The sequence below is a fragment of the Perissodus microlepis genome, chromosome 6, assembly GCF_051167445.1.
Source record: "Perissodus microlepis isolate ML-2025 ecotype Zambia chromosome 6, ASM5116744v1, whole genome shotgun sequence".
In the NCBI taxonomy this organism is placed as follows: Eukaryota; Metazoa; Chordata; class Actinopteri; order Cichliformes; family Cichlidae; genus Perissodus; species Perissodus microlepis.
Window position 1 is genome coordinate 27617039 of NC_140466.1, and position 23995 is coordinate 27641033.

The window sequence follows — 23995 nt, forward strand, 5'->3', positions numbered from 1 at the left end:
AAATATTCAGGGGCTGTGCTTTCCCACAGGTGAACTCAGGTGAAATGAAATAAGTAGTGGATGCCCTCCTCCTCTGGTACAATGATAACTCAGAAAAGCTCCTTGGAGTAAGGAGAACAGGCTCAGAATTGATTCTTTCTAAGAATGTATATCTGTATTTATAAATGACATACTAAGGATGAATAATGCTTAAAGAATGAGGAATTAAGCAGTGACCAATGACACATTTAACAATGTGTCATTGTTATCCACTTTTCTATGGATGTTTATGAGTACAAGATCCGTTTTTTCTATCAAGTAACCTAAAAAATGACTGACTGCACCTTTAAAAATACTAACTTAAATAAACCAAGAGAACCCAGCAGTCCATAGGAAATAATTTGTGCACTATGTCACTAAAGTTATTGTCACTGCAAATTTAAAAGTAAACATAAATGAACCAAAGAGGAAGTGACATGACTTTGAAGACAGATGTGATCAGGTGGAAAGTGCAGAAAGTTGACTGATGTCGATCTGTGGCTGCATTAAATGTTGGCCTGTCCTGTATTAGGCATTCAGGATATTCTTTTGATGGCCATTTAGCTCTTATGGCATGAACTTGCTCAGTGCATTATTATTTGCTTTTCTACAGTCTGATATTTGTTTAATAATTGATTGATACAGTTTGTTGAATAAGTGCATAAATAAGATGCTAAAAACCTTCTCATCATATCAAACATGATAGATTTGGGGGGAGTTTGTTTGGCACATGCTGACTGCATTCTAATTATAACCAGAACAGGAGGCGAGAGCAGAGAACAAGAGTGCAGCAGTTTGGTGAAAGGAACAGGAAAGGTGAAGAAGAGGTGAGCAACAAAAGACGAGCAAGAGCACAGTATCAAAGGAGACATTATGGCACAATAAAAGCTGTGAGAGCAGAGATTCATTCATATTTTTACTATTTTTTCTTTAGCTTTTATTCCCGCTGCTTACAATAAATCAAATATAAAGAACAAACAAGAACAACTCAAATTGCATTGATTGTTTAGTTCAGTATCACTCTGTGATTGTTTGACATTTCATATAACTGTGACTATGAAATTTAGTCAATAATATTAAAAAGGTGCTGTTTCTGAGTGAAACTTCAGGTCTGGATTTAGCCCCAGTGTTTTAAGGTCCTAGCAACGCTCGTATTTATGGCCACATTTTTAAAGATACGAGCTTTCTGGGTGCTGACTCAGGGGGACCACTTTAGTTCATTGAAACTTTAATGTCAGTTTAGTTTAAGACATTAAACTGGGCGCGTTTTGAATCCAATTTATAATAACAGAGCTAAGCTGGACACAAGCAACTGTGTTAGTGTGACGCCCTGTCATAATAGTGTTATTGCTGTTGCACATGTGTGGATGTGTGTTTGATCAGTTGAAGTCTTTGTTGTGGAGTCTGACAGCAGTAGGGAGGAAAGGCCTGTGAAATCTCTCCGTCCCACATCGTGGGTGCCGCAGCCTGCCACTGAAGGAGCTGCTCAGTGGTGTCAGAGTCTCCTGCATGGGGTGGGAGATGTTGTACAACAGGGATGACAGCTTAGCCACCATTCTTCTGTCACTCACCACTTCCACTGGGTCCAGAGGGCATCGTAGAACAGAGCTGGCCCTTCTGATCAGCCTGTTCAGTCTCTTCCTGTCCCCAGCAGAGATGCTGCTGCAGACTACACCGTAAAAGATGGCTGAGGCCACCACAGAGTCATAGAAGGTCATGCGCGTCTCATTCATTTTTTGAGAATCTGCCCACTTTTAGTTTTCGTGGAAAATAATACGTCTTATTGATGACATGACATCATTTCAAATAACTTTGTCAGGTCAGTAAATAACTGCCACATAAGTATAAATCTAAATCATGCATGTGTATTATAAAAAAAGCAAAAACAGTTGTGCTGTTTGTTCATAATAAATGGGTAGGGGTGCATAGTCCTCTGCCACAGACAGAAGCATCACAAATGTGCGCTGGGAGCTTCATGGCATGGATTTCTACAGCCAAGCAAATCTATATGTATGTGGCCAAGAACCTTAGTCCATGTAGGGTATCTTATCACAGTTTACTTGGGTCAGTTAGGTCAGCTAGTGGGAGGGCAGAGAGGGCAGCCTTTACATTATTTTATTGTAGAGTGACAGGAACTGCCTATGAGCTTCTAATCAGGCAGAAATATTGACAGAAAATATATCAAAGGAAATACATTGATGAAAATAAAAGAAGAGAAATATTTATGTGATGTTCCATTTTCCTGAGAACTGATTGGCTGTGATGACTCCTTCAAGTACTACGTGCTACTTTGTCCCGCTAGTTAAGGCTGCTGTCTGTTCTCAGGCCGCACTTTCAATTTTTCTTAATTCTTAATTCTTTAAAACCCCCACTTCGCTGGCCAGCGGGCCAAGCTGCAGCTTTAGCCTAGCCTTCCGGCTAGTGTTTCCTGTGCGGGAGCTGGAGGGCAGGGATCGAATCCCCGGCGTGGCAACACTATACATTTTTCTTAATTCATTTTCTAATCACATATTGTCAACACGTGAACATTCCCAAGTGTGCTTTGGCTCCCACTTCACCTGCCGGCCAAGCTTTAGCTTTGATCGTGACTCAAGAGTTGGCAGTTTGTCTTCTAATCGGAAGGTTCCCGGTTCGAGCCCTGGCTCTGACAGTCTCGGTTGTTGTGTCCTTGGGCAAGAGACTTCACCCGTTGCCTACTGGTGGTGGTCAGAGGGCCCGGTGGCGCTGGTGTCCGGCAGCCTCGCCTCTGTCATTGTGCCCCAGGGCAGCTGTGGCTACAATGTAGCTTGCCCTCTCTCTTTCAATAGTACTCATAGCCGTTGATCAGTGGTCATGAGACTTTATATTTTAATGATCTAGGAACTGACCTCCCAGTCCATTGTTCATTCAGTGGTGCTAGTTTCAGTCATTATGCAGATGTACATATGTACTCATAACTCCACCTTACAGCTGACTGTTGTAGCAGGTAATCATTGACATTCAGCTCATGTGGATTTAATGATGATGGCAGTGAGGAGGATATCTCATCCAACAGTTGGAAGCTGCTTGGTCACCTCAAAGATCACACTCTCCACATTTTACATCTTATACTTTTGTCCTTGTTGTTGTTGGTGATATATTAACCTGCTCTGTTGCTTTTCTGTATATAAAACATCTGTTGCTCTGAGGAAGAGTTTTGGCTGCATTGTTGGGTTCTTCTGGCAGTGTTGGCCTTTCTTCACAAAGTATCCTCCTCACTGCATGAGCTCAGACGTTAATAGTTAATAGTAGAAGTTAAACATGTAGACAAAGTTACAGTTGAATGCTGCTGAAACTGCAGCAGCACTGTTATGTACTGGGAATGAGTTTTGTAGCAGTTGTTGACGTATGATATACTTTCTGTACTCAGGAAGTGATGCTGGTTTAAATTTAATTGTAATGTTTCTGTTTTTCTCACATGAACTTCTGACATCAGCAGTGGTGTAGCAGGAGTCTGGAGGAGGATATGTCTTCCTAAAACTTTGTTCATTAAGTAATAATCTAAGTTGTCTAACTCTAACTATATGCCAGTACATCAGTGATCAGAGCACCGCTTTAACTGTTCTAACCTGCAGTGACTCTACTTTATGTTACAATCAGATAATTGAGGCCATAAAATAAGGAAAGCGTTACATGAGTTTCAGTGAACTCAAGTCTTACAGTAGCTTATTTTACTGACCATTCATGCATGAACAAGTTCCTGTGCAGTTTTACAAAGAGTACAATTATCTAAAATTCCAGGCACAGTAACATTTATTCTACAATGTTGTGGCTTAGTTTGACTTGATCTCGTGCCCGCATCAACTCTGTGCTCAGTTGTTGTAATGCTAACTTAACTGTCAGTGTTTTATTTTGATCTGTGTTTCCACAGGAGCAGGAACATTAGAAGCTGCTGGAGTAACTGCTGTTGTTCTGTGTTACATTATTGTTTGTGAGATAAAGTTTGATTTTAACAGTTTATGAATGTCATTATTTTGTTCAACATTAATTGTCCCAACCAGAAAAAAGAGGATGTCCAAGGAACCTGTTAAATCTGAAGACAGAGCAAACAACAGAGAACAGGTGAAAACAGTCACATCAGTGTTGTACAAATAACCAACATTGTGGTTTTACACTTCCTGTTGGACTCACAAATCCTTCTTTGCTGTTGTTCTTTAACTCAAATACATTTCATCACATTTGTAGCTGAGACCTTTTTTCCTATACAGTGTTTAGCTGATCAGCGACAGCCAGAGGAGCAGGATGATCTTCAGTATACCAGCATCCACTTCTCCAATAACCAGGCAGATCCTCTCTACTCCAACATCAGAGCAGCTCAGCCTCACAGACACATGCAGGAACAGGAAGTTACTGAGTACACTGCTGTTAGATTTAACAGAGGCAGTGCAGCCAAGAGGTGAGAGAGACTGTCCTCTCATGTCTAAGAAACAAACTCACTGCCTTTACTGTTCATGAGATGAAATGTTCTTCTCTGTTTTCAGAGACAGAAGTCAAGAAACAGGAGAGTCTTCATGTGCACTGTTCTCCACAGTCAACAAAACCAGATGAAGGGACGGGTTGATGATGATTTGATATTTATGTAGACTTAAAAAAAGATTAAGCTCAATTGTAGTTAACTGGTTCATAAAATAGTTGTGAAAATGTGTTATATTGTTGTGTTCAGCAGAAAAATGTTACTGTTGTGTATTTTCCTCTTTTTTTTTTTGTATATTTGTTGTTGTGAAATGTAACACTTTTAATAATAGACCAAGATCTGAGTGTATACAAAATGCAGGTTTTAAATGAAGAATATTTTTTTAAGGGACAAGCAGCTATCCAGAAATACCTGGATGTAGGAATCCAATAAAGTCTTTTCACAACAGACATGTCAAAGTGGATCAGCTTCCTCACTTTGTTCAGTGATTTCATTCATCTAAATCAGACCATGGATCACACTTTGCTAACTGTACCAGTTTCCATGAACTGCAGTAGCTGCTTCAAATAAACAGCCAGATTCCTCGACCGTTCTCTAGTTACAGCCGTCGTGGTCTGCTGTGTGGCAGGTAGAGTGTGGACCCAGATGCAGGACACAGAAGGCAGAAATAAACTCATAAAGTTCACTAAATGTTTACAAACGTCAAGAAGTCAAAAGCAAAGAGAGACCACACCATGACACATGTTTAAATAAGGAATGTTTATTCATCAAAACTACTTATTAATCAAATAGACATGTTCAAAGCACCACAGTGGTAGAACGATATCACACACATGATATTAAACAGAAACTGGCAACAGGGCTCTGTAGAGTGAGCGATCATAATGAAGCAGTTTAAGTTGTGATTCAACCTGCTCTTCATATTTCAGGCCACCAGATGTCACCAAAGACAACTGTGTTGAAAAGTTTCAAGTAATGAAACCTTTTTCAGTACAAGCTTCAGAAAACTTTATTTGGCCATCAGTAAACAAAACAACATCAGAGCAGGACAGAAACAAAACAGACTGCAGCAGGACTCCAGGAGAACAGGGACAAAACAGCAATGAGGGGTTAATACATGTAGGCAGAGTGGAGACAGCTGAGGAAAAACACACAGCTGAACTAAATCTGATAACAAAAAATGCTGAGGTGTAATTAAACACTAGACACAGGAGACACAGGCTACCAGAATAAAACAGGAAATAACTGAACGTGGGAACAGAAACATGGACTTGACACAATTCAATTCAATTTTATTTATACAGCGCCAAATCACAATAACAATCGCCTCAAGGTGCTTTGTATTGTAAGGTAGACCCTACAACAATACTGTGGCGGAGGTGTGGTCCGTGGCTCGGCTGCAGGGGAGGAGTGCTGAACGGGGCGGTGCTGGGGAGGCAGGTGAGAATACAGCTGGTGGCGTTTGGTCTGATGACAGTCTTCTTTCCCCTTTTTTAGTGAGACGGGAGACGAGAGGAGGGGCTGGAAAAAGCTGAGACGGGCGCTGTCCAGGCTGTGAACTGTCACAAAAAAAGTCAGAAATAAACGTGACATCTCGCTGTATCGAGCCGTGTGTGTGTGGAGTGCATTCTACAAATACGTACAGAGAAAAACCCAACAGTCATATGAACCCTCATGAGCAAGCACTTTGGCGACAGCGGGAAGAAAAACTCCCTTTTAACAGAAAGAAACCTCCAGCAGAACCAGGCTCAGGGAGGGGCGGCCATCTGCTGGGACCAGTTGAGAGAAGGAAGACAGAACAAAAGACATGCTGTGAGACCCAGAGATGTGAGACTTTATGAAACTAACACTCTTTGGATTTGTTCCTTCTCAGGGTGGTGGCTGTGACAGTCTTGTAATCGTTATTAGTCATTATGGAAACACAGAATCATGTAAAACAACTGACTTGTTACAAACAGAGGATGATTTAATAGAAGTTGTTGCTTTTCATTGAAGGACTCACACACAAAAGCTTTTGATGTTCTAAGAAGCACTAAGTCAAAATCACTGTTTGCTTGAATCAGTTGACCTTCAGAAGTTACATTTGTTTCTCTTAATATGATTTCAGGACACACAGGTGCTCCACACAGCTGGATCTGCAGTTTGTGAGGAACAGCAGCACTCGGCCTACATGCTGTTTTACAAGAGAAACGTAAGAAGACACAGCGTCTTATCCTGAAGTGTGAGAGGCTGTGTGCTATCACCTCGTTAACTAGTTTTGTCTTCATTCTCAGTTGTAAAACAGGATGTGGAAGGAAGCTAAGGTCGTCATCATGCAGAGAAGGAACAACAGTCGTCCCAGCCATCCATTGCCGACTGGAGGACAAATATTAGTAAGTGTTGCCCTTAGGAGGAAGGGTCCTCCCAGAGAGCCTGGTTCCTTCCAAGATTTCTTCCTCCAAGAGGGAGTTTTTTCTCACCACCGTCACCATCTTTTTTGCTACATGCTTACATCACACCAGATAACTGTCAAGATGATATTTTCTGGGCCAAAGGGAGTCCAAACAGAATGTCCAAACTAGATAAACAGAATCAGTATCAGGATAGTATTAAATAACAGGACTGCCACGTCACTTCCAGAAGAAGATAGTGTGTTGTTGTTGGGGTATAAAACTGTACGGCCTGATTCAGGGTCATCCTTTCTATGAAGACAGATGACTGCTCTCACAGAGAGGTCCAGTGCTGTAAACTTGTAATTCCAACTGCCGAAGCAAATTAAATCTTTTTAAACGACAGATATTTCTCCTGTACTTCCTTCGAAGAAATTGAACACGACACAGTGGATGCCTGGGAAGTATAATCCTGCAGTAGTGTTATCTTATTCAATGTGACCAGCCATCGAGTTGTAATGAGCCGCCTAAAAAAATGATTTCTCGGCGGCTCTTCTGGCACAAACAAGTGGATGTGTTCTTTCATTGTGCAAGTGTCACAACTCACTCAACATATTCTGTCCCTACTTGTTACAAAATGTGGTAATGTCAGTGCTACGTCAGGGCGCACTATTTGACTATAAGCGCTCATCATTTGATCAAAGGCCGAGCGCAGTGTGCCATTATGAGACTGCTCCAGTGGAAAATCTTCCTTGTAGTGAAGTGCTGGAACCAGCAATCCACCCTCCCCAACTGTCAGTCATCCTTGCGTCACTGCTGAACGCGGCACAAATGCCACGTGTCCCTATTGGTTGAGAATGCAGTCCTACACACTGCCCTATTAAGCTACTAAACCCGACCAATCAGTTCCCAGATTTAAGGGATATGCTAGCCGCCAACTAATCGCAACCGTTACTCTATTCCCCCCCCCCCCCCCCCCCCCCCCCCCCATTATTTCATTTCCACCGGTGCTGGGGTATTTGTGAATATCCATTGGTGACCCGGCCAGGGCACCAAGTGGTCTTCGGCCAGGGTCACGGCTGGTGACAGCAGACTCACTTCACTGTCTCGGCCGGTAGGTCCTCCACAAATTTCTCCATCACTACCATTTTCAGCAACTAAACCTCTCCTGCCTGGTGTAGGCAGGGGGCTGGTCCTCCAGCTCCATTTGTCCTCCATGGAAGTTGCTGCGATGGTCCTTTGCAGAGGCTGAAGGTGGCCACTGGGCATCCCTGGACAACCATGGCAACAACTGGAGGGCCCATTCCTCACCCGGCCATAAACACACCTCCGCCATACCTTAAAAAAAACTTCCAGGAAAGCCTGGGGGCCATTCCCCTCCCCCATCCAGTAGAGCTCTTGCCCCTGTAGCTATTGCAAAGGGGCAAGAGGGGAGACGTGATCAGCATGATGCGGTCCAGCTGCATTGGCCAGCCTCCCCTGACACGCCCCTGCCACAGACCATATCCCACCACAACCAGAAGATAAGATCGATCCTATACAGCTGAATCACCATCACCAGTGTTGGTGCAATTACATTACTGTAATCACAACACTTTTCAGTATTGTAGTAATGTAGCATGTCACTGCACTAAACTCTGTAGCTACATTACAGTTACAATTATGTTGTTACTTGTGTTACAAAGGTTCTTCAGTTATCTGAACACCAGTTGGTTAAAAAGAAAATAAATAAATAAAACAGGCATTTCTTTCTATGCACTTCCACTACAGTCTGATTTCAGTTGTTTGCTGGAGGAGCAAAACAGTTGTTTGGTCTACAGGTTTTCAGAATGGAGATATTGACATTATTTGTATTTTTATTGTACAAAGAGGCAAGAGCATGATGGTGAAATAAAAACTGAGTCTGAGAAAGAAACAAATGGATTATACTGCTAACATCTGCACAGACAGCATGCTTACTTGGAGCTTGGCTAGTTTTGACGTCTATGAGGACCCCAACCCAGGAGCCAGACCTTCAACGGGTAACAAAAGCAGTGATGAGCAGTCAGGCTTGCAGCATTGTCAACCTTCCTACAATGGAATCTCTACAGTGGCCCTGAGGGGCCAAAAGGACCGCAATTTAAGAAAACGGCAGCAAATATCATAGTAAGATTCTATCTAAAATTCTGGCTAATCGATTACACTGGGTAATAACCTCTCTTGTACATGTAGATCAAGTTGGTTTCATAAGTTCACGCTCTTCAGCTGATAATATTACGAGGTTAATTGACATTATGTGGGCGGTTCAAGACAGTCATTCTCCCATAGCTGCGATTTCCTTGGATGCCGAAAAGGCATTCGACAGAGTCGAGTGGAGATATCTATTTGCCACTTTGGAGTGTTTCGGTTTTACTAAAAGCTCTATTAACTGGATTTGGCTTGTATATGTACACCCCAAGGCATCAGTACTTACAAATGGAATAATAGGGCCTCCTTTTGAACTAGGTAGAGGAACTAGGCAGGGGGATCCCCTCTCCCCACTCCTTTTTCGCTCTGGCCCTTGAGATGCTGGCAGTGGCTATTCGTAGGGAGCCCAATTATCCAGGTGTTAGTATAGGGAGAGACTGTTATAAACTGTTGTTGTACGCCGATGACATTTTGCTTTTTATATCAGACACAGAAAAGTCTTTTCAGTCCTTGCAGGTAATAATAAATACGTTCTCAGGTATTTCTGGTTACAAGGTGAATTGGACCAAGTAAGAGGCCCTTCCGCTAACTAGTTATTGCCCTAGGTCACTTTTTCCAACCGGTATGTTTTCCTGGCCTCAGAAGGGCATTAAGTATTTAGGCATTACCTTCCCGCCTCACCTGTCAGACGTGATAAAGATAAATTTTGAACCTCTACTTAGCGATATGAGAATTAATGTTGATCGCTGGTCTCAGATGTATCTTTCGATGTGGGGAAAGGTAAATGTAATAAAAATGGTATGTACACCTAAGTTCAATTATTTGCTGCAGGCTCTACCAATCCATGTTCTTTTGAAATACATCAAACAATTTGACCAGATTTGCAAAGCATTTATATGGAGTAATAAAAAGCCTAGATTGAATTTGAGAAAACTGCAGAAACCAGTAGACAGAGGTGGGTTAGGGATGCCCAATCTATTTTTATATCATTATGCTTTTTCTCTTAGGCATTTGGTACATTGGTTTTTACCCCCTGAGAAAGCGCCTACTTGGTTCTCCATTGAAAGTACTGCATGCTCGCCATTTACACCATTATATAGCTTATCAACTAATCTGTCCCCCCACATTCAATCACATCTGGTATTTTCTCATTTAAAAGAAGTATGGAAAAGAATGTCCAAATTATTCAAATTTGACCCACATCTCAACCAGTCTGCTGGTATTTGGTATAATCCCAAACTTTCTATCGCCAAGTTAACCTTCTTTTGGAAGCTCTGGTTTCAGAGAGATATAACAGTGTTGGGGGATCTTTACAAAAACAGTACATTTAAATCATTTGAAAAACTTGCAGAAGAATTTGATTTACCTTGGCAGGAATTTTGGAAATACCTGCAACTAAGACTTTTGATGGTTAATACATTTGGCTCATCCGCAAAGTTCCCTTTAAGCTGTGATATTCTGGAGGAAATCAAAAAAATCTTTGGCCGTGGGCAAGAGGCATCAGCTTATTACAAAATGCTTTTATTAGCTTCCGATCCTAACACACTGTCCCTCAAAAGAACGTGGGAAATAGCTTTAAATCTCAGCTTTACACTGAGGAATGGAATGGCATTCTTAGGAATCTGAAAAAAATGTCACGTGAACTGCGTTCAAGATTGGTTCAATTTAAGATTTTAAATAGAGTTTACTGGACACCTCACGGTTGCACAGGGTGGGTCTAGCGACTGACGATGCATGCTGGAAGTGTCAGCAGGATAGTGGCACACTTTTACATTTGCTTTGGGGATGCTCCAAGGTCCAAGATTATTGGACTCATATTCACACTGTAGTAGAGAAGGTTGTAGGCCAAGGGGTCCCATTTATGAACAGTCTTTATGGTAAATGGTAAATGGTCTGTATTTGTATAGCGCTTTACTAGTCCCTAAGGACCCCAAAGCGCTTTACACATCCAGTCATCCACCCATTCACACACACATTCATACACTGGTGATGGTAAGCTACATTGTAGCCACAGCCACCCTGGGGCGCACTGACAGAGGCGAGACTGCCGGACACTGACGCCACCAGGCCCTCTGACCACCACCAGTAGGCAACGGGTGAAGTGTCTTGCCCAAGGACACAACGACCAAGACTGTCCAAGCCGGGGCTCGAACCGGCAACCTTCCGATTACAAGGCAAGCTCCCAACTCTTGGACCACGATCACTCCTGAAGGGTCTCCTTATGTACTAGGAGACCCTTCAGCTTTGGGTCACTTACCTACTCCTCTTGCTCATTGGGTACAAATGGCTATTATGCTGGGGAAGAAGCTGTTGGTGAAAGAGTGGAAGGCCTCATCGACTCCTGCCTTCTCTCAATGGTATATTTCTTCGGGACAAGTGGCAGCTTACGAAAGATTATCATATAGGCTGCTAAATAGACTGGACGACTATAATGACAAATGGGCCAAGTACCTTTCATATACAGGTCTCGGTAGTACACGTATCGGGCTAAAGCAGTTAAGGTCGGACTAATCACAATAGCTGTAATTGGGTTTATGGGAAATATTGGCATCATTGTGTATTTATGTTATTTTGGATTCTGTTTTTGATGAGAATATGTACTGATTCTCAATTTATTTTGCTATTGTAACTGTGTTAAGGAGTGGAATGTCCATTCTGTTATCTTGTGGGTTTTTGTGGTTGTTGTTGTTTGTTTGTTTGTTTGTTTGTTTGTTTGTTTGTTTGTTTGTTTGTTTGTTTTTGTTTGTTTGTTTTTAATATTAAAATCTAATAAAGTTCAAGTGGAAAAAAAAGAAAGAAATCGTCAGCAAATAGAAAAACCCAGGAAAAGCAGACAAAACACAAGTGAAGTAGGAAAAATGAAAACAAATTAGAAAATAGAAAACAAAAACAGAATTGTTTCTAGGGACACAATGCTAAACAGCTAATAGCAAGCATGCATTATATAAATCGTGTGATTTTAAATTCACATTGCCTTGAATTTTTTTCTTCTTCTGCTTCTCTTGAGCGCGTCTCAGCGCGGTCCTTTTTAGGTTTTGTGCCAGTGCAGGGGCTGTCGGACATTTGAAGACCGCGAACGTTTAAAAGTAATAAGCTTTTATATGTGTGGATCTAGAGCAAAGTGAGTGAAAGCGAGAGCTGTGTGTCAGTGTCATTCATTCATCTGTCCTCACTATTTCCCCTGTTTAAGGACACAACAAGACTACATGCTTGTTTGGCCTGTGATTTTAGACAGTTGTTGGGCAGTTGCTAGGCAACGCGGTGACGTCGTGAGCACGCGAAATGAAAGTTTTGTGGAGTTGAATAGACGACGTTGTCCAGAAATGTCAGTGATAGGCTGCTGTGCTGAGGTTTTATCCATGTATAAATGCAACAAACTCCAATCTGTGAGCCAGGAGGAGCAAACAAAGGGCAGAGATTTCCTTTAACATGGGTTCAGTTCACTATCGCTGTGATAATTCGTTATGCAGTTTTTTCAGATTTATTATTTATTTATTTAAAAATAAATGGCCTATTATTTGGTTTATTTATAATATAAATATATAAATGACATGGGTTTATCGCTATTTTTTAAAATAAGGTACACATGTTATCGATAATATTAACATATTTCTAGCAATAAACAAATTACATAAGGATATTCAAGCTCGCGTTGATATTTTGGGTAAACAGGCGTGACACCCAGAAACCACGCAGCATATCGGTGTTAAGCTGAAGTCACGGTGAGTGTTATATTGCCGCAGCCTGTGCTGAGCTGCTGGCGGTGACGCGTTGTGACTTCACACGGAGGCTGGAGTAGGACGCCGCCGCTCCGCGCAGCTCACACCGACTCGTCTAGTTCTCTCAGCTGGAGTCAGGCATCAGAAAGCCGGAGGGATGCAGCCAGCGGGCGCGTACGGCGCCGGGAAGGCCGGGAGCGTCTCCTTCGATCCGGTCGCCTTCTTCACGCATCCCCGCACCGTCCTCAGACTGCTTTCGTGGGTAAGCCTCCCCTGCACTGTGTGGGTATCTTCATCAATGGATAGGCCTACCTGCAGCCCCCCTCTCTGCCTCGTTCCCACTTACATCTGTCTGGTGTTTCATCCACTCACGTCTGCATTTTACATCAGTGGGCTATTTTTTGCAAAAGGCTGAGTGTCTGAATTTCAGCTTTTACAGCGCTCACATCATTTCAGCCTCTGGCACAGAGGCTACAGGGCTGCCTCTTTGTGTCTGGATGGAGCTAATGTGAACGCTCGGGGATAATAATGCCCCCCAACCGGAACGTAACACCTCTGTTTTCTCTGTGCTGTGCTGCTGTGAGTCACCATACAACATTTCAGGAGCACAGGAGGCAATGTGCTACAGATGAGCAAAAGCAGAGCTAGTTAACAAAGCACGCCAGCCCTCCTTTCCCGTGTGTGTCCTTCATAATTCAGCTCATCATATGTCAGCTTGTCACTGTTGCTTTTCTATTTCTATCCATCCATTTTTCTTTGACCTATCCAATTAGCACCCGCTGGATGAAAGAAGACATTAAGTTGAATGATTTCACCGTTAGTCTCCAAACTATGATTTGAGCCTAGTCCTGAGAAGTATTAATGACATATGATATCTCTGTGGACCAAATGAACATGGTAAAGCTGAATTACAATCACACAATACAAAAGTGGTGTAGCTGAAACCTGTAAAGATCATCCATGACACTTCTTTGTCTAACTGAAAAGGATTTCAGGGTAGCTCCTGATATTTGGCTACAGATTCGTTAAACAAGGGTGCTTTAAAAACTAACACAGTTTTATCTACCTCTGGCAAATGATTCAATTTGTGTTTTTTAAATAAATAAAAGGAAAATTCTTAGTGATTTGAGAAACCAGTTGTCTTTGAAGGAAATCCCATTCTTATTACTTGGTATTATCTTTACTCAGTTTCTGTTCATTTTCTGCACGGTGTGTCACATGATGACATTTAAGTAACTGGCACAAGTGTTTGTTTTTGTTGTAATTTGGGCGACATAACCCTTTTAAAGTATCATCTAATTGTGGAGAAGAAGGATATCCTTGGTCTTTGAGCTCTCAACCGCAGGAATGCATGGCACTGGCACGCCGGTGTGAGTTAATTCTCTTCTGCATGTCAGGTAATAAACCGGCCAACACGTCTCTCCCTGCAGGTTTTCTCCATCGTGGTGTTCAGCTGCATTGTGAATGAAGGCTACATCAACATCGGCAGCGAGCGTTTGCTCTGCATCTTCAACAACAACGCCGACGCCTGTAACTTCGGTGTCACCGTGGGCGTGGCCTGTTTCCTCGGCAGCATCTTTTTTCTCATCCTGGATGCTTACTTTCCCAGCATCAGCAGCGTCAGGGACAGAAAACGTGCGGTCCTGCTGGATCTCGTCTTTTCTGGTACACAGTTATCACAGGCCGAATACCGTAACACACAACGTAGAGCTAGGTCCAGGAGCATTTGAGGTACATGTGCTAGACATCATCTTTTGGATATTTACAAAGAAGAAAATCCTTATATTTAAAATTATCTTGGATTGCCCAATTACTTTTTACACCCCTGAATCCTAAATACAACACTTTTGTTAAACTCCTTAAATTCAAGCGGCAAGTCGATCAGTTTCAAATAGGCAAAACAAAAGTATTAAAGCCAAATCTCAAACATTTTAACAACAACATTTAAATATCAGGCATATAACACTGTATTCTTTAATCTTCTGGGAACTGCACATCTTTACTTTCAGCCAGCACTTTGCTTAGCTTAGCAGAACACTGGCAGCTAGCCTGAGTCCTGCCCGAAGACAGTAAAAGAAGTGGTTTCAATAATACAATAATACAATAATCAGTCTTTCTATGTAATTAAAAAAAAATGCTTCTGTAGTAAATGAAAGAAATCTGTCAGCATGACTCTTTAGGCTTAAAATGTAAGAAATGAATGTGTAAAAATTACAGAAAAAGTTGTGGTAGCTCATTGAGTAAACTGTCCTGTGATTTTAAAATAGGAGGTTTTTTTGTAATTGACAGAAAGTGTCGCTTTTTTTTCTAGAAATTTCTTTAATAGATGGTCAAGAAACATGAAGATTTCTGTCATTTAATGTCCATGGTGGAGGTCTGTGTCATTCATAAAAGCTATAAAACATCTGAAAATACAGTTCATATTTTCCAAAATTGTCCAGTGGGCTGGATTGGTGCTTTACTGTGGGGCCATTCTGGTCCCGGAGCCTTATGTTTGACACCACTGTTTTAAAGGAAATTACTTTTCTTTAACAGCAGCATGAGCTTCACCTTTGTGGTGTTGAGTGAAACAGTGCATAATTTAGCACACATTCAGGTTGCTGTTGGGATAAATTGTAATAGCCGGTGATTCAGTCCGTGGAGACGCATCATTAGTACACATTTTCAATCTATCCAATATGCCGGGTTATGAAAAACAAAGATTAATGATTGTCCTTCCTCAGCTAACAGTTTGTGTTTATATCTAATTAGGAAATGTTAGCACACTAATAACGCTCAGCTAAAACTATTGATCATATATCATGCTTACTGTGAGCACTGTGAGCAGTGCTGTACTAAACGTAGCCCATGACACCTGTTAATTCAGCGACTGAAACTTGATTTTGTATGTTTAATCCTTATCTGAAGCCCTCAGTGCAGAGAAGCTGAGAAAATCAAAGGAATAAAATATATTTTTAGAATGAAAAAAACATGAATAGAGTATAATCTGATTAAGCTCTTTCTTTTTTGCCTTTTACAATTTGCTTCATAATCAAGTCAGAAAAACAACAGAGAGCAGAATCTCTCTTTAACATGAAAGGAGACAAAATTCATCTTTTCTGGTTCTCAAATAGACTGGAGACACTTTTTTCTGTAAAAAGTAGAACTGAGAAAAAAATGTGGTAATTATGAAGTGACCCTGCATCTAAAAGTCCTGTTTTCCTCTCCTCAAAGGTATTGCATGTTTCCTGTGGTTTGTCGGCTTCTGTTTTCTGGCCAATCAGTGGCAGGCGACCTCTCCGGAAGAGCTGCCGTTGGCGCAGGGCTCCGACGCAGCCAGAGCCACCATCGCGTTCTGCTTCTTTTCCATCCTCTCCTGGGTGTGTATGCTTACACCTGTCGATTCACACTGCCCTCTTTGTCTTTTGCACGCCTGTGAGCATGTGGTTATCATCATCATCTGATATTTGATCACCTGCATGCTCGCGTGTGTGTTTTCAGGGTTATCAGTGTCTGCTGACCATGAACACATTTAAGAGCGTTTCCTTCACGGAGGTCGAGCAGCTGCTGCCCACGACCCCCCCGGCCCTCTCTCAAGTCTAACACTGCTGCACACACTTAGTTGACCTGGGCAGCTTCCAGGCGTCGGTGCTTGTTTGACCGTGTGTGTGTTTGTGTAGTTTTGCTGACAAAGCATCTCACTGCTGAGAACTGCATTGCAAGAATATATTTCAACTGAGACAGTTAGCTCATTTATTATCCCCTGGTGACTCAGTAGAGCCTGTTAAAACTAGCTTAACACCAACCTATAGCAGCCATTCATCTCACTGTCATCGGATAAGCTCTAATTGTGTCAAGGAAGTACGGCATGGTTTCACTTTTTTCGTCTGTCAAGTCATTTATTAACCATTAAGTTGAGAAGGACTCAATTGTTCCCCTGCAGAGGGTTACTAGCGGGTGGCAAACAATCATATTAAAGGTTCGGTCGTCTTCAGGCTGTAGCTCCTCTCTGGAGGGCATTACTCATTAAACATGATTAGCAAGTGACACCTTGTAGTTGTTTGGGCTTCAAGGCTGTCATATTTTTGACAGGAAGCTTGTGTTTGAAAGCAGTTAAATCTGCATATAACCTTGTGTCGAACCAAAGAGGGTCTGTGTGAGATGATGATAAACAGCCTCGCTTAAGTCACAGGTCCTTGAGTTTGAGGTTTTATCAGATGCACAGTAGTGTATAACAGTACAAAGAAGGATTTCAGTACTTTGAATTGTTCTTTTAGCAGCAGCTGGGATGGACTGCTCTCCCACCGTGACACTAAACTGGGGAAACTGGGATGAATTTTCCATTTTGTTATCCCAGTGTAGAGCCAGTGTGGGTGTGAGAACTTGGCACCTGGTATTTCATCTGTCATTAAAATGAAACCTGAGGCATTTTGAGAAGGTTTCCAATTGTAGGCACAGTGTGAGTGACAGGGAGCCTAACACTGCTATAATTAAATGCATGTTTTATGCCCAGTTTCAGTGTGATAGGAGACACTCGGGTTTAATAAAAACAAATAAATATAATCTTACAATAATGATCGCAGCGCATTTATGTCTATGTGTCTGCATGTGCACTGTCACACATACACACAGCGATTATTAACATTCATATGTTGTTCGATTTCCTGTATATTGGATTCATTTTATGAGTCGCCTGCAAATGCAATATCAGGTTCTCTGTTTGCATTCGTTTCAGTTTTCCTGTTCAACATATGTTGCCCATACTTAACGCTCACTGTTTCCTTGCATCTTCCAAATTTGTACCTACGACAGAATTTCTTCCGACTCACCACTAAATATACTATGTAAATATAATTTAAAAAAATAGCCCAGGCTTTAAGTAGTTAACATAGAACTTATTTTCCTCTGTAAAACCATTAACGCAGCGGTCCCATTCTGTCAAATGAGCCTTATAGCGTCCATAACTCAATGAATAAGAGCAGCTTTTAGTTTAAAGAGTTTAGTTTAGCATTATATCTGTCATCATCTCGGTTTTGTGAGACTTCAGAATCAACCATATTTTTATGAGAAGGTGGATTGCTGAGGTATCAGGTAATGTTAGCCAGCCTAGTCAGCAAGTTGCATACATAGACTTTGGAGGTGTGTCACACAGTCACAGATACTTGCTAAATGGTGTTAAGTAACATGCAAATAAAATACCTGAATGTCACCACAGATGAGCACAGACTAAATATGGCCTGATTCACACATAATTTTAAGCCTTCATGCAACTTAAATGGGTGATTGAAAAAAAAAAACCTCTATCACTGTTATTGCGATGTTATTAAGGAGGTAAATTGGCTATGGAGACCAAAACATAGTATAGCAGGCTGTAAACATGTTTATTTCTGATGTAAAGTTGGGCATTTTAACATGAGTGTCTCACTCTGGGAGCGAGCTTCGAGTGGCCACTCGAGGAACTGCAGTTTGATTTTTCAGCTCTGCAGGTTTTTATATTGTTACATTGCGCTGTTGTTTCATTGAAGACTCTGAAACTGCGTAATGGAAAAGCACAACACTTAATCCCAAGTGGTGTAAACCTTCTTCACGCTACACCTTCGTGCTTCTTCTGTCCATTTTTCGTCACTGCATCTTTAACCAACCCGTGCACATCTGCAGGCTTCTCTAAAAACAGAGTGTTACTCAGCGTGTGATTAACAGTGTTAATCGTTAACATGTGTGTGTCTGCGTGTGTGTTACTAACAGGCTGTGCTGACACTGAGTGCGCTGAGACGCTTCTTAACCGGCAGTAACTCAAACTTATTCACCTGGCAACACCTGGATCCCGTCCCTAGCAACACTCGAGCTACACCATACCCTATTGCCAATGGCGCTACCATAGTTACCACAAATCCCTATCAAGCTCCGCCGTTCACTGAAACCCTGGACCCCCAGAAGCTCACACAGCAGAGACCCTTGGCTCCTGCCTTCTAGAGACACACACTCAGGGAGAGAAGGACGAGATGTACACGACATGGACAACTTCCTGCCTCACTGTTGAGCGGTTTCTCCGTCCTCTCCTGGGATTGGCAGGATTTTGGGTCATGTGAAGCGTGATATGTTATCACCATGGCAACTGCTGGCTCAGCTTAGTTATTTGTAACTGTCTGTGTCAAGAATTCTGTCTTCTGCTCATGCACACACACAGATACCGGCGCACGCAAACACAGCTGTACTCCCTCACACCTGGAAACAGATGCACACACACACACACACACACACCCAAACACACACCTGGAAACACATGTACATACACCTGGAAGAACACACGCTCACGCCTTGACTGCATGTTCATATGGTGAAGTGCAGATTAACATAGATGTAGATGCAGTGATGATGCTCCATCTGCCTTATTAACAGATAACTTAGCGATGAAACATGGAGGACAGGGAAGCTGTGTAGCTATCTATTTCTGTTTGTCCTCAGTCAGCCTGGCCAATCACAAGCTGCCCTGCTGACACGTGAGCTCCCATTGGCTGAATGTCAAACAGAAGGTCCGTTTGACCAATAGATTGTGAGCAAAAAGAGTGAGGCCAGGCAGACCTTGCAGAAAATGCTACATTTTCTTAGCAGGGGAATAAAGGCAGGACTGCTTAATGCATTTTGTATGCTATGGTGTTTTAGTGTGAAATATTCATGTGATTCAATATTTTATTGTGATATGCTGAAGTGGTATTTGAAAATAAAATCTATCTACTACCACCACCAGAGTCTGCCTTTGTTTCCATTATCTTTAAATAACTTCTTTGCTTCCTGCAATATGAGAACACATTTTTTGAAAATAATCATGTGTTGCGACAAAGATCCGGGGACGTGTTAGCATACTAATCACCATTTGCTGGAAGAAGGCCACAGAGTGGTTGAATTCATTAACGGCAGCAGGCAGCTGCTGTGTGTTATCTTTATTTTTAGATTAGGAGGCACGTGTTGAAGACTGCGAATGTTTCCGCTTCTGTTTCTTTTTACCATCTTGACACATGAGGAAAGGACAGAATTAGAAGAAAGGGTACTGAGTCAGATAAAAGTCAGACAGGAAGTGGTTTTATTCCAGCACTGTCCAATCATCTCCTCTCTTTGTATCATTCCCCGCTTCCATTAATATGCAGGAACATTAAACGGCTTTATGAACATTTGCATCATCCACCATCATCATCAATCGTTACAACTGGCACCCCTCATCATCCATCCTCGTCATCACCAGCAGATAAATTGACATTCAAAAGTGTAGAAATTCACCTTTGTAGTTCTCCTACTACCCACTGTGTTAATAAAATAGATTCTTGACCTTTTCTACAAAGTTTTACGCATTGTTATGTCACCTGAATAAGCCCTTCTTTTACATCTGCGTGTGTCTGAATCACCTCTTCAAATTTAAGGGGCCAGCAGAGGGCACTCTAACTCCGCAGAGCTCTGATCCCACCACACTCAGCTGTGTCTGAACTACCTCTACCCTGAGAATACTAAGACGGAGGGGGGGTTGTGAGAAAACGGAGCTGACTGAATGTTTTGAGTGGGTGGGATCGGGGGGAAAGCGAGGTAGAAACTACTAAGGCCTAGGTCACGCTACATGATTTTAACTTAAAGGTTCAAAGAGCGGATTGATTTTTCAGGCTGTCAGGGTCGGGTGCATGCAGGCCAAAAATCAACAAGACATCAAGGTTTTCTCAGGCCATGAGCAATCAAGCGACACCCAGAAGTTTACTGTAGGCCGTGATGAATGAAGAAAAAACCCTCCAAAAACCAAAAAACTGAAGATGAATCATATTGAAAATCAAAAACTATCTTTAATATAAAATTTCCTATTATGATATATCCAACAAGCTGCTGTACAGGATTCATTATTACTGTTTTGGAGGTATAAGTCTCTTATAAAACGGCATTGTGCCTGCACCATTCACATACTGTAGGTGTTCAGTTACAAATTATTATTATTTTTTATTACGTTTTGTAATTCTACTGCTTAAAACCACATTTGTAAACATAAACTGTAATTTCTGCACCACAGAGAACAAAGTGGGGGGAAATTCTATTCAAGTACCGGTTTGCAAATTAGGAAAATCATCAGATCTTATTAACTGAATGAGAGCTGAAACAGCTTGTTGATCAAAGGGTTAGTCAAAAGAAAACAGTCGGCAACTCTTGATATTGATAACTGACGGATACATTTTCAAGCAACAATGCTGTGAGGGGTTCTGCTAACTCATCTGATTTGTTAGTTTTACAGCTTTTTCTTACTTACTAAGACATTACTCCTAGCCTGCTGTACCACACCATGGTAAGGTGGTTAAGTCAAGGAGTTGGGGTGATACTAAGACTGAGACATATTGTTGAAATCACTTATTTTCTTTAGGATTATTCATCATCTGTCCTGTAAATAGATGGTTTCATACATGCGACTCTATTTAGAATGTATGTCTTTACACTGAAACAAAAGGGGAACATTTTGAGGTGTTTTTCTTTTATATTGTCCAATGATTTTACTATTTCATTAAGATCAAACTGGGTTGTGTGTAGCCTAAGAACTTAAATGACTTTGACCCTCTTGATCCAAAATCATAATAAACTGACAACCTGCTGTTTGGTCTTTTTTGTCGGGGTAAAGAAATCCCAGAACAGCCTACTCTGTTCACCTGGATGCTGCATTTTCAGTGGGAAAACATTTAATCACTAATCCTATTGACAACTTCAGTCATTTGACATTCAAAAATGTGGAAATTCAACAGTCTTCAGTCACTTGGATGGCTGAAAAAGTCATTTATCCCATTAAAAAAAAGCTGCAACCAGATGAACAGAATCGAGTGCCTTGGGTTTGGTATTTTCACAGAGAAAAAAAATGTGATTAGATGTTACCGTGATCCGGTTATGTTGTGTGGACTAACAGGTAGTTGCAGCCCCAGCTGTGTGGTCTCTTTGTGTAAAACAGCAGACCAGTCACTAACTTAACCTGCAGTGCACCTTCAGAGTAGTTTTGTACTCTGACCTGGGCTTAGGTGCGAGGAAAAGGATGAGCGAGTGGAGCAAGCAAGGGGGAGGGTTAGTGTTTGAGTAATATAGCTGCAAAGTGACTCTATGAGTGAACTAAAGCTAGAACTATGAGAGAAGAAAAGGAAACTTCTTCTTGTGTGCATCTCGTGTGCATACGGCACAAAAGGGGTCCAAGTCTTTGAACACATACACACTCAGTACACACACAGTCTGAGTCCTGCTCACACAACCTATGAAAACCTTGTGAGTGCAAGAGGCGAGGGGCGGGACAGGAGACGGGTATAATCCTGTTTCTGGCCGCGGCTCCCGTCCCTCTCGTGCACTAAAGCAGCACATTCGGCTCCTCCACTTCAAAGAATGACCAATCCCATCGCTGGGTTTGTTTAGTCTTCCACAGAACTTCCCTCCGGCAGATTAGGAGAGAGGCTTGTGGCGTCAAAAGACAAAGTCCGCCTCCTCAGCTCAGCGCTGCTGTCAGTTAGTTGGGTTGCGACTGGAACTGGCTCCTCCCTGGGTGGCGGGCTCATTCGCTGCTTCCTGTTCCTGCCTGAATCCGGGGACACCGAATGGCTGAGGCGGCTCCTGTGCTCCCCGGGACTCGGGGTGAGGTGTCTACTTTTGTGCGGGGAGCTGGTAGGTTGCGTGTGAGAGTGAACAGAGCTGTTAATACAGCTGACCTCTGCGTCAGCGACATCTGGCTGCGGGGCGGGGTCTGAGCCAGGAACGGGGCTGGCTGCTCTGGAGTCACAGAGTGGAACTGATACCTTCAAACTCTTCTCAAAATCTGCTTCTGGCTGAGAGCCACAGGCTGTCTGCTCAGGTACGTGTTCTTGTGCAGCGGTATCGCTGTGGCTCCGGCTGTGGCTCCTGCAGGAGATGACCCTCTGCGAGTGCGCATATTTCACTGTGTGAACGCTGGACGACCGTTGCCGTGGTGGGGTGGAGGAGGCTGCGGGCACAGTGAGTCGGGGCTCCGCCAGATCGTCAGCTGAACTCTGATCCAGAGAGTCGAGGCGCACGGCCTCCTGCGGACACAGCACATTCACAAACACTATGAGATAGCCAATCGCAGACTGTTGTAAAGTGCGTGTAGGCTTGTGTGCTGCAGATCAACCTGAAGCAAAAGATGGAATACTAAAAAATACATTTAGATAATTTTTTGTTCCTTACAAACACAAAAAGGCCCCAAAATTGATTATAAGCAACTACCACCCACTTCAAACTTTGCAGACGTTGCGATTTTAGATTTTTTGGAGAGATGCCCTCTAACCTCTCAGCTTGTCTTTATGTTCTTTGATTCCGATTCATTCCCATAAAATTAAAAATCACCATCTAAATCCTTCGAATCTCACCTGGCTTATTTAATTGATTCAAAGGGAAACTGTTAAACTTGTAGAACTAAACTAATATAACTGTCTTCCTCTCCTCACCCCCAGCAGATATGTTATTATAGGGTCTTTACCTTACAACATAAAGCAGCTTGAGGCGACTGTTGTTGTGATTTGATACTTTATCAATAAAACTGAACTAAACTGAGCTGAAAAAGGTTTGCAGTGTGTTTGTGTTCAGCTATCATCGTCATAAAAACACACCTGTCTCCTTAACTGTCTGCTTGTAGTGCGGAAGGATGCTGGTCTCCTCATGGCTAAACTGTCAGGGACGTAGGAGGGGCTCAACTTGTTTCTGTCTAAACTGTCTTCGGGACTGAGCCAGTAAGAAGGACGCCTGCCGCCGCCGCTGTGCGTGGGGCTCAGTCTGAGCGACGGATGCCTGTCTATGCTGTGGCAGGACATGAGCTTCGGCCGTTCGGCGCTGGGATCCGGATTCACCCTGTATCCGTCCATACTGTGAGCAGAGCTGAGTCTGTGTCTGTTGATGCGATGCGCTGGGCTGAATCTATATCCATCTATGCTGTGAGCCGAGTTCAGTCTGTGTCTCTTGGCTCTATGAGTGGGGCTAAACCTGTATCCTTCTACGCTGTTGGCTGAGCCGAGTCTGTGTGAGGAGTGCCTGTCGATGCTGTGAGATGTGCTGAGGCAGATCATTGGCCTTGAGCTGCGTCCAGACCCCAGTGAAGCGTGACTGATGGCTGGCAGAGCTCCTGGAACCTGCAGCAGGGAGCCGCCTCCACTGGAGCCCAGAGATGACATGGAGCCTGCAGACAGTAACGTGGATTATGAAGATGACAACTAGAACAAAGAAAAGCAAGACTTTAACTGTTAGATGCATTTTTTTTTTAAAGAGTTGTTTCACCTCACAGCCACTCACACACACACACACCATCAGCT

The 23995-nt window shown here is 42.5% G+C and overlaps 2 protein-coding genes across 2 annotated transcripts in view; one reads left to right on the forward strand and one right to left on the reverse strand.

Moving 5' to 3' along the window:
• The first annotated feature begins 12664 nt into the window (after positions 1-12664).
• Positions 12665-19427, forward strand: LOC146385823 (synaptogyrin-3-like). The gene is made up of 4 exons (XM_084931798.1): positions 12665-12966; positions 14135-14369; positions 15918-16063; positions 18429-19427. The coding sequence occupies exons 1-4, from the start codon at positions 12862-12864 to the stop codon at positions 18654-18656; spliced, it is 714 nt and encodes a 237-aa protein (XP_084787924.1). The 5' UTR covers positions 12665-12861; the 3' UTR covers positions 18657-19427.
• Positions 19428-19741: 314 nt separating this feature from the next.
• Positions 19742-23995, reverse strand: part of LOC146385824 (voltage-dependent T-type calcium channel subunit alpha-1H-like) — a 60600-nt gene continuing 56346 nt past the window's right edge. The window contains exons 34-35 of the mRNA XM_084931797.1: positions 23300-23862; positions 19742-22732 (exon numbers count right to left, since the gene is read on the reverse strand). Of these exons, the coding sequence (XP_084787923.1) occupies positions 22091-22732; positions 23300-23862 (1205 nt within the window). The 3' untranslated portion in view covers positions 19742-22090. The remainder of the gene's footprint in view (positions 22733-23299; positions 23863-23995) is intronic.